The sequence below is a fragment of the Falco peregrinus genome, chromosome 17 (assembly GCF_023634155.1).
Source record: "Falco peregrinus isolate bFalPer1 chromosome 17, bFalPer1.pri, whole genome shotgun sequence".
Classification (NCBI taxonomy): Eukaryota; Metazoa; Chordata; class Aves; order Falconiformes; family Falconidae; genus Falco; species Falco peregrinus.
The window spans coordinates 6,189,317-6,200,350 of record NC_073737.1 but is presented as its reverse complement, the minus strand read 5'-3'; the positions used below and the strand labels follow the sequence as shown (position 1 = coordinate 6,200,350).

The 11,034-nt window shown below is 53.6% G+C and overlaps 1 protein-coding gene across 16 annotated transcripts in view; it reads right to left on the bottom strand.

Moving 5' to 3' along the window:
- The window catches only part of OGDH (oxoglutarate dehydrogenase), a 36,322-nt gene that overhangs the window by 16,392 nt on the left and 8,896 nt on the right, over positions 1 to 11,034 (bottom strand). For 4 of the 16 annotated variants that reach the window (XM_055820095.1, XM_055820096.1, XM_055820100.1 and 1 more), the window contains one exon: positions 3,008 to 3,110. The exons of 1 other annotated variant lie outside the window; for it this stretch is intronic. In XM_055820095.1, the coding sequence (XP_055676070.1) occupies positions 3,008 to 3,110 (103 nt within the window). Of the gene's footprint in view, positions 1 to 3,007; positions 3,111 to 3,209; positions 3,331 to 7,744; positions 7,934 to 11,034 lie in introns of those variants that run through there. 11 more of the 16 variants (XM_055820089.1, XM_055820092.1, XM_055820090.1 and 8 more) reach the window with 8 other exon arrangements.

Here is an 11,034-nt window from a genome sequence, read left to right as displayed (position 1 = left end):
AGCATAGCTTGTTTCCAGGACTCATTATTTCCAACGAATTCACGGATTCCTGGTAATTCAACCAACACCAGGAACTGCAATGACAGACGCTTTGGTATGAAAGCCACAAAGGAACCAAAATTAAACAACACTTGGCTCAGACACGGAGGTCGCAGGCCGAGATTCTCTTCCAGCTGATGCCTACAGACCAGCCATGCCTGAACTCCTTCCACCGCGGGGAGCCCAACTGGGTCACGCTGCTGGGCTCATGACCGCTCACCCAGGAGGAACAGGAAAAATGGAGCTTGTATCGCTGTACCTGGATTCTGTTACAGCTGACGATGCTGTCAGCCCAGCTCTGCAGTTGGGGCTCCAAGAGAGGACCTGCTCTTGGGTCACTTTGGGCTCTTCTTCCTCTGCAGCAAGGATGCTGCTGGAGCACACCTTGCTTCAGAGGAACCACGGCGTCAAAGCAGAAGAAAAGCCCTCTGAACTGACATTTGCCATTGAAGCAGCCCTGTGACTTCAATGTCACAAAGTGGAAACAAGCAAGGAGCAGTGTCCCTCAAGGGTCCATACTGGGACCAATATGGTTTAATGTCTTAATTAGCGTGGACAATGGGATTGACAGCGCCCTCTGCCCGGCTGCAGGTGACACCAAGCTGAGTGGTACAGTCCATAAGACTTGAGGGAAGGGATGCCATCCAGAGGGACCTCGGCAGGCTGGAGGAGTGGGCCCATGTGAAGTTTATGCAGTTCAACAGGGCCAAGTGCAAGGATCAGGGCAATCTCCAGCCCCAGCACAGACTGGGGAACGGACAGATGGACGGACGGACAGATGGATGGGTGGATGGACGGAGAGCAGTCCTGCAGAGAAGCACCTGGAGATGCTGGTGGGTGACAAATCGGACATGAGACAGCAGCGTGCCCTTGCAGCCCATAAAGCCAAACACATCCTGGGCTGCATCCAAAGAAGCGTGGCCAACAGGTACGGGGAAGGGATTCTTCCTCTCTACTCCCCTCTCTTGAGACTCCACATGGTGCTCTGCATCCAGCTCTGGGGTCCCCAGCACAAGACAGACAAGGACCTGCTGGAGCAGGTCCAGAGGCGGCCATGGAAATGATCGCAGGGCTGGAACACCTCTCCTGTGCCGAAAGGCTGAGTGAGTTGGAGGTGTTCAGCCTGGAGAAGGCTCCACAAACACCTCACCGCGGCCTTTTGGTGTGTAACGGGGCTTATGAGAAAGATGTGGAGAGACTTCACGGGGGCCTGTAGTGACAGGACAAGGGGCGAGGCTTTGAAGCCGAAAGAGGGCCGGTTTAGATTGGACATAAATAAAGGAGGAGTGTTTACGGTGAGGCTGGTGAGATGCTGGCACAGGTTGCCTGGAGAAGTTGTGGGTGCCCCATCCCTGGCAGAGTTCAAGGCCAGCTTGGACGGGCCTTTGAGCGACCTGATCTAGTGAAAACGTCCCTGCTCATGGCAGAGGGGTTGGACTAGGAGGGACTCTGAAAGTCCCTTCCACCCCAGAGCACCCTGTGAGTCTATGACTTACTGATCAGCATGGTAACTGCTCCCCACACCCAGCTCCCTTTTCTCCTAAGGGAGAGCAGTCACTGCTACCACTTGCAGCCGTCCGGCTCTGGGTTTCATGCAGACCCTGCTCTCCTCTCAAAAGGGAAACACATCCAACAGGCACAGGGCTTCAGGGCTCTCTGTTGCTGTGATTCAGAAGGATCGTAGTGCCCACAGCACTGGAGCACTGGCCAAAATCTCCGAGCTAAAAAAGGTTCCCCTCACGCCGCCTTCTCCCTGGCCACTGGGACTGGCTTCCAAGTCACCTAAAAAAAGTCTCCCTGCTCCCCTCGCAGCACCAACTACGAGCACATGTCCTCTCCTGCGCCTGGGTCCATGGCCATCATCTCACCGCCTCTTCCCAGCAACATCTCCCCAGGCACAGGGCTTGCTCCAACCCAGAGCCAGCCAGCTCCTGAGGCACAGCCAGGGCTTGGTCCTCCAGACAAGCATGTCAGAAGTCCAGACCTCAGGATGAAGCAGCTTCCCCGTCATCCAGCGAGCTGGGACAACTAAAAAACCTAATCCTTCCCTACAACTCCCAGTACACATAATCCTACATGAGGGTCCAGCAGGTCCAGGGTGGGTGTCCCTGTGCTGGCAGCTGAACAAGGAATCAAGATCATTTACATGCACCGTACGCTCTGATCGGCTGTTTCAGTTGTGCGAGGTTAGTAATCATCACTGCTGCTCTAAGTTAGAAGCATGCCTCTCGAGCACTCACAGTGCCAGGGTAATGACCCTTGGAAAGCACCAGCAAGGTGAAAGAGCTCAGCGCCACAACCTCATTCTAGCTAGAAGAATGGCAGCATACTATAGAGATCAAATCTAAAGCATGTTGACAGGTGCTGAGTTTAAGCACTTTCAGACTAGGATTTCAAGTCCTAGGCGCCACACACACTTCTGTGCAACACTCATGCATCTTTCGCTCGAAGGCATTGGGATTTCCACTTCTCTACTTGGACGGGAATGCATCCCAAAGCTTCCTTGTTATGATCACTGGCAGGGACTCATAGCTCAGTCTTGGAAAAAGGGGGCAATTAAGGGATTTACAAATGCTGTGGCAAGCTGGGAGCAAAGGAGGGCCGAGCATCGTTGCAGGGGCACACCAAGAGGCACTTCTCAGCCCTGCAGAGACAAAGCTAGCCCATTCCCCCCAGCTCCCGGGGCCCCCAAGAGCAGCAAGAGGAGCTGAGGGAACAGACCTCCAGCTCTTACCAACACAAAACCTCTCTGCTTCACATTTCCAGAAGATGCAATTGCTTCCACCCCTGGATGAGTGAGTTCAGTGACATCATTAATTCGGCGCCCCGCCGGCTCTAAATTTAGAGTGATCATTACTAAGGAAACTTAAGACCTTTCCCCCCTTACGGGTGAAGCGATCTACGTACAAAGCTGTGAAAGAGAGAGGAGCTCAAGCAATGCAGCACTAACTGCTCTCAAAGCCCTCACCCAGTTTGTCTGTGGATGTGATAAGATCAGCTGGAAGGGAGGAGTCCAGATCTGCATCCAAGATGCCCAGTGGGTCGAGTTGTGCTACATGATGCCCTCGAATCTATGAAATGGGCCAGGAACGGAAAGGAGAACAGGTACCAAGAGGGAGAGGGGAAAGGGAGAAAAACAAAAGAGGGGAGGGGTAAAAAAGTTAAATTACATTATAATTAATTTGCAGAGTAATTCTCACCGACGTTTGGAGAAACAGTTACTGGCGCATCATCAAAATTTACACAACTAATGCCGAGAGGATCAAGCTTTGCAATGTGATGACCCCTGACCTGGAAGCAACAACACAGATTAGTCATTAAGTTAATTGAAAAGACGTTCCTTAAAAAAAAAAAAGCATGCAATCTCCCTCTTTACATTTTCTGCAGAGCCACCCCGATTTCTACTTTCAGCTACAGCAAGTAGGTGTGAGTGTCTCCAGCTGCTGCGACCGCTCTCCTCCGCCTGAAGCCAGACTTCAGCGGGGCAGGCAGAGGGACAGCGATCTCCTCCACAGCAGAGACCTTCCAGAACTGAGGTCTGAGGGTCCCCCACCGCTTTCCCAGTGTCCAACCCCAGCACCTGCTCTCTACAGGTGCAGTAACTCCACACCAATGGTTTCTTCCTAAGCATCACAGAAACGAAGAGGCAATCTTCCAGATTTTGGCAGATTCTGCCAACACGGCAGAGAAAACAAGCATCACCACCAGCAGTAGCTCCCGAAAAGGCAGAGGAACGTGTCTGAGGAACATCTGCCTGTCGGTGCTATTAAAGGTCAGCATTTTGGAGAGAGGAGCCTACAGCAGGACTGGGAGCCCTCTTCTGGGAAGAGGCAGGTGCAGAAACACCAAAGAGCTTTGGCACCAAGAGCCCTGGTGGCTCCCAGTGGCGCCAGTCAGGTCAGGAGTCACCACACTGGGTTTGAATCCACATCAGAAGCCAGAGAACAATGAGAGGAGTTCTGCTTCTCGCCCTCACAGGAGAAGGTGCCCACAGACAGACCCCAGCACATCTTGCTGGGCAAACTGAATTCACCTCAGTGGCCAGCACCACACATGGGCAATCCACAGTTTTATTTCTTGACAGCTCCTGCTCTTTCTTGAAGCTTCAGGCTCAGCTACGCTGGGAGTGGGGCAGGAAACACTGCTGCCATGGTGCAGGGTGCGGTGCCCTCTTTGCACTGTGACAATGATCCTCCCGGTCATCAGGTCTGTTACCAGTTAGAAAAAGCACTTGCATCCATGGGGATTACTAAACCCCTTGTACAAATCGGACATGCTGAACTGACCTTATTTACCAGAAAAGCATTCCTATTCTGAGTATCTCAAGGGTACTTCAGGAAAGAATTTTTGTGGCTTCACCAGCCAGAGCCTGGAATCAGCCATAGACGTCACAGCAAACTAAGAAAGCCCCGAACCCCACATGCTCTCTGCAGGGCCTGATGACAGCGTGCCCCTGCACACCGGTGGTTGTGTGGAAAGCTCTTCTTCTGGACCAGCTTTGTCTGGGAACTATTTGCTTGTCCATCTGGCAACAAAGCGCTGGGGCTAGCCCATCACTTAGCAGCTGGCAGGACGCAAGCTCACCAGCCTGATCCCCATAGCCAGGATGCTCTCACCGGGACCAGGAGGACACTTTGTCCAGCAAACAGCTTTGATCTGAGGGTGACCGGTAGCTTTGAGGTCAACTCAGCAGTTTGCAGGTACACAGCAAAAGCTCAAATGGGTGTGGGAGCAAGGAGATGGCCTCTTCCCCCATAGGAGCCATGCTGCTCGTTATTCTCCACATGCAACACAAGCCGAAACAAGAAGCCCAATGCAAAAAAAAAAAGACCACAGCAGATCTCTGCAGGAAGCATCACGCTCGTAGGCTCTGATCGTGACCGGGGACTTCAACCACCCAGATATCTGCTAGAAAAGAGGCGCAGCAGACTGCAAGCAGCCCGGGAAACTACTGGAGCACGTTGAGGACAACTTCCTAGTAGAGACGATGGAGAGCCCGACCAGAGGAGAGGCACTGCTGGACCTGTTGCTCCCTAATGCAGGAGAACTTATGGGAGAAGTCAGGATTGGAGGCAGCCTGGGTGGCCACAACCACATCCTGATGGAATTCTCAGTCTTGAGGGGTAAAGGACGGGTAACAAGTGGAGTCAGGACCCTAAACTTCAGACAGGCAAACTTCTTTTGGCTAATTAGGGTGCTAGTGCATGGATCCCTTGGGAAAGTGCCCTTGGAGACAAAGGAGTGAACAAGAGCCAAGAGATGTTTAAGGATGTTTATATTTATATATATTATATATAAATATATACACATATATATGTGTGTGTGTGTGTGTGTGTGCGTGGATATTTAAGAGGGAAGGGATACCATCCAGAGGGACCTGGACGGGCTAGAAAGGTGGGTCTGTGTAAACCTCATGAAGTTCAACAAGGCCAAGTGCAAGGTTCTGCACCTGGGTTGGAGCAATCCCAGTCAGATACAGGCTGGGGGACAACTGGATTGAGCCCTGTGGCGAGGACTTAGGGGTACTGGTGGATGAAAAACTGACTGCAAGCCAGCAACATGTGCTCACAGCCCAGAAAGCCAAGCATGTCCTGGGCTGTGGCCAAAGAAGTGCGACCAGCAGGTTGAGGGCAGTGACTCTCCCCTCTGCTCCATTCTGGGGAGACTGCAGACTCCATTCTGCAGTGCTGCCTCCAGCTCGGGGACCCCCAACACCAGAAGGACACGGCCCTGTTGGAATGAGTCCAGAGGAGGCCATGAAGATGATCAGGGGGCTGGAGCACCTCTTAAAAGGACAGCCTGGGAGAGTTGGGATTGCTTGGCCTAGAGAAGAGAAGGCTCCAGGGAGACTTTAAAGCAGCTTCCAGTGCCTAAAGGGGGCTTCAGCAAAGATGTGGAGCGGTACTTCATCAGGGAGTATAGTGATAGGATGAGGGGTAATGGTTTTAAACTGAAAGAGGGCAGATTTAGCTTAGATATTAGGAAGAAATTCTTTACTGTGAGGGCGGTGAGGCACTGGCATGGGCTGCCCAGAGCAGCTGTGGGTGCCCCATCACTGGCAGTGCCCAGGGCCAGGCTGGACGGGGCTGGGGGCAGCCTGGGCTGGTGGGAGGGGTCCCTGCCCACGGTAGTGGGGTTGGAACTAGATGATCTTTAAGGTCCCTTCCAACACACACTATTCTACAAGAAACAATGACTTGGACATGCAACCACAGCTACAATTAAGAAGCCACTGCTGACGCTGCAGTGGGTCGGTCACTGCTCACCTATGATTACAGGGACAATCCAGCTCGATCCAATTAAGAAATTAATTGCCTGGTGGTTTAAGCAGTTTACCCACAGAGGCAGGACTTCCTCCTGCCTTCCCACTCTTCTGTACCTCCATACACTGCACTGAACTTCCCCGCCTGGACACCCCACTGCAGCCACAGCCCTTTGGTGACACCGGGGTAGGAAGGGAGGTGAACTTCTCACTGCAGACAGCTTAGAAAAACACATCCAAGAGCGACCACCTCCCAGTGGTGTCATTTGGAGACTGAAGAAGTGATGGGAATGCAGAAGAGGTTACAGATCTTTTGTTCAAACCGCTGACTTGGAGCTGCTGCCTCCAACCACACCAGTTTGAACTCGGTATCTGCCCGCTTGTTCCAGCAGCGAGAGCTGCACGGCCTTTAGAAACAGCTCACCAGGATCCGCCCGGACTGGAGAGCGGCAGGGCGGTCACCTCCCATGAAATCAGCCACGAGGAAAGAAGCAGGTCCTCACAAACAGGTCCCAGCTTCCCCTTCTTACAGAAAAGCATGGCAGTGCCCCAGCATTGGTGTCGGCACCTCAGCTGTGAAGGCGGGCAGGGCAGGGGCACCTTCTTCAAGCCAGAGAGCAAGGCCAAGGCTGGGCAGGCCTTTGGACTTGTGCAGTGCTGCAGTTTTTGCCTTAACTGCAGCAATTTGTTGAATTCATGCTGTTGTTCAGCAGCAGACTGTTGAATTTTCCCTGTACCTGAGCAGGAACACAACCTGCAGCGGGTGCTTTTTCACCGGAATGGGTGAGAAGACCACGGTCACACCTCCACAGCATCTGGGTTTGTTAAAACTTCACACGGCAGCCCAAATTAGAGCCCCCACGCTTGACAAACCAGGGTGCAACCAAATGTATTTGACAGGTGTTCTCTTTAGCCAATTTTAGGCTGGCCATCCCCTAGCCAGAGGGTGTTTCCTTCCTGCTCAAAACTTGTTTCTCCTGAAAGGCCCAGTGGCACCACAGCCCTCTTCCATGCCACAAATCACAAGGAAACATTTTCTGAACTTTTATCTTAGGACCTCAGAAGTTCTCGCAGCAACATGGGGCAAGCAGGATGTGTGTCCCGCGCCACTGTTGAGCATGGCAGGAGCCCACAGCACAGAGGCATCATTCCGGAGGCCAGCAAATCACCCTGTGAGGAGAGGACCACCCCCTCCCTGCCACTGTAATGGCTCTGTTTGGGTGACAATAGCTTTAATCTTCCTATTGTTCAGCAAAGCAACAGCTGAGCTTCTGCCCCAACAGATCAGCAGCTCCTATTAAAAACCAGGCAGCGCAGCACGCATCCTGCATGCTCTTCATGCAAAACACATGCATCAGCCACACTAACCCCAGCCCACTGCAGCCACTGCACGCCCCTCTACAGAGGACATGCTCCTCCTCCGCGCAAAGTCAGTCTCTTTACCTGATAAGCTCTGATGAGAGATTGCACTGCGAGATGGTCCTCCACCAGTTTATCTACGTTGGGCTGTGCTTGACCCAGGAACTGCGCTTGGGACAGCACGGAAAGGCTGGTACTCAGTGGAGGGGGGCTTTGGTAAGCAGTGCCTGGAGCAGCTCCAGCATTGGCGTTGCGAAAGAAGATGTCCCATGACTAGGAAAAGGGAAAGAAGAGAGGCAAGAGGGTCATTACCTGTGACTCAAACACATCCTCACTCAAGGTTACTGGGGTCTCAGCAGTATTGCCAAAGCAGGGAGCACAATTCCTGGGGGGCAGAGCTGCCTCCTCCCCCTTGCCCCAGCACCATATAGCTGCTGCCAAAGACACCCACCTGCCTGGGACAGGAGAGCCCTAAAGCTCTCCCACTATTCCAGTTACATCATTATCTTACTTCTCATCCATCTGGATTGTTTCTTTTAGGATGAGACTGTCCCCAGAGCCCCCGCCCCAGGCCCCTGAGCAGCACAGCTCAGGACAGGACATGGGTGACACCCCTAGCTTGGCTCTCAAAATCACTACTGTGAGCAACGAGCCCCAGCCTGGTCTTCAGGCTCTTCTTCCCTTTTCTACAGGGCAGGAGACTGCCCTCTGAATACCCACGATATTTTCTGAAAAAAATTTTTGCCTTGTAGTCAAATGTACCTCTTCCTCTTTGCCTTTGTCTAAATGGCTTGAGACCCAAGTCCCCGCACAAGCGGTGCTGTACAGCCCTCAGCCAGCAATGGCTTTTTTCTTTTTCTGTCCCCTCTTCAACTTTCCCCCCACCCTTTCAGCAATGCCAATGCCAGCACTATGTGGATACTCCCATGCCAGCTCTCCTGTGCCCTTAGCGAGGCAGGCATCACCTCTGCTGCTGTTCCCCTCTGCAGATGTGTATTTCCAGGTGTTAAGACAACAAAGCAAAAATTCCCTAAAAAGCCCTCAACAGACTTGATGTAACTTTGTGGGATTTACCCAGCCCTGCCTGAAGAGCTCACAAATGTCCCAGGCCAAACTCAAGGCAATCCATCTACTTGGAGAGGCAGCAACGGACCTGGGGCAGGGGAGAGACCAGCACAGCAAGGTCCAGGCCAGGGCCTCCATCACACTGTCACCCCTGCCTGCTTCCTACACGCTACTGACCGACAGCAAAGGACAGGGCCAAGGTGGAGCCGCATCTGCGTGCCCACACGTACCGAGGTGCCAGCTACAGCAAAGCCCGTCAGATCTGTGCGCTGGTTTCAGCCCGAGGGTCTCTCCACTGACTGGGAGCAAGAGCCCAGCACTCAGTTAGTTCCCTGCGCACCCTCAAACCTTGTGCCTGCGGGGAGCACCCAACCCAACCTCAGCAACGCAGCGCCAGGCACAGTGCTGCCCAGCCAACCCCAGCACATTTCAACCAAGTCAAAAAGAGCCGCGAGAGCAGCTCTAGTGGTGCTTTGGGGCAAAAAAAGCAGCTTTGCACCCTGGTAGCAGGGTGGAGGGGACTGAGAACCTGATCTTCGCCAAAGGAACACCCGCTCTCCCCTTTTGCTGGAGCTCCTCCAGCTGCAGCACCCATCACATGCCCCAGGAAGCTATTTACAGCCTGGACCTACCCAGACGCCCCATGACACGGCTGTGCAAGGTGAGTAAATTTAGAAACGGGTCACGCTGGAGGAGCATAAATAAAACGTGGAACAATTTGGCACAATAACTGATAAACAACAGCTTCCCCAAAGGAAGAAAAAAAAACAACCCACAAACCAAGAAGCAAAATCAGAAAACACCCAACCTCATTCTGATCACTGTCTGCTAAAGGAAATCTCGACAGGAAAAGAGGGAGAGCTGCTTTTTGTACAATCTTTACTGCTGGCCACTGGTGGGAGCAGCCCAAGTCCCTCCCTCAGCCTCAGAGCTCAGGGCTGCCCCAGAAGCCTGCCAGCAAGAAGGACGAGCGCCCCGGCGACAGGCTCGGTGCCCTTCAGATGGGGAGGAATCAGGCTAGCTGCTTTGCTCGGTGGTTCAAGGTTGTTTAACAAACTGGAAGATAAAGACAGGCAAGAGAAAGGGAGCACCTGCTAGCCCCAGGAGGGGCCGACAGCAGCGCTGGGGACAGAGCCAGGAGGCAGAGGTGTTGCCTTTATGACCTCCTCCCTGCTGACATTTACTAACATTAACCTCTTGGAGATGCAGTTTGCTTCTGTTTTGAAAGAAAAAGTTCATTTGAAGCTCTCCAAACAAGGTGCGGCGCCGGCTCAGTCAGCTCAGGCACTTTCGCTAAATGCTTTACTGCCCAACGTAATTACAGAAGTTCCCAGGCTACCTGGCTGCAGGCTTTGCCCCCAGTGAAGGCTGTGGCCCTGGTAAGCGCTATAAAAATGTCAGCTTTCAAGCTGCTGATGCAGTTCTGAATTCAAGAGTATTCAAGGGCCGTCCCAGGGGTTTCTGGTGACCCATGGCGGTGCCTCTGGAGCTCACGTATCCCGTGGGAGAGGCTGAACAGCCCCATCAGCACCATCCTGCTGTATCACGAGAAGGAGATCTTTGCCTTAATCCAGCACGTTATTCCCTCTCTGCCCATGGCAGCCCTGCAAGAACTCCTCCAGCTCCAAGCTCAGATTTTTGAGCACCTCATTGTTACCACTTCACCAAAGCCAGCACCTCCCCAGCGCCCAAGCCTACAGGCAGCTCCCAGGTCTCAGCACGCTGAATACCACCAACCCCAGGTCCCTGCTGTGACCGTCCCGCGGCCACATCCCACCACAGCCACGGCACGAGGCATCAGCCCGGAGCAGCTTTCCCAGTGCTCTTCTGTGCCGCTGCTCCTGCGCCGGCAAAGCCGGGCAGGAGAGCCAGCTGCCCCAGCAAAGCCTGGATAGCTCAGAGGGATTCTGAGCTTGGCTCTGCCAGCGGAGCTCACCCCAGGCTTCTCTGCTGAGAACAGCCCCAGAGCAGCTCTCCAGGAGAAACCAGCACCTTTCACTTCATTTATCAGACTCTGTTCTCGGAGAAGGGCACAGGCTCAGATGTCCCAGCCTCCGCCACAAAGCCAGCTCGGAGGTCGGGCAGGCAGAGGAGGGCGACATCTTCCATCCACTGCAAGCCACCTCGGTGGGCTGGGGGTGCAGCAGGCTGAGATGCGCAGGGGAGACACAGCCCCTGCCTAGAGCCCAGGCTGCACCCCTGCTCCTTCTCCTGATGCTGACTCCAGGGCATGGAAAGCATCAACCAGACCCACTCTGCACGGTCAGCAAGCCAGGCAGCACCTCCTGCTTTACCAGCGAGAAGAGGAG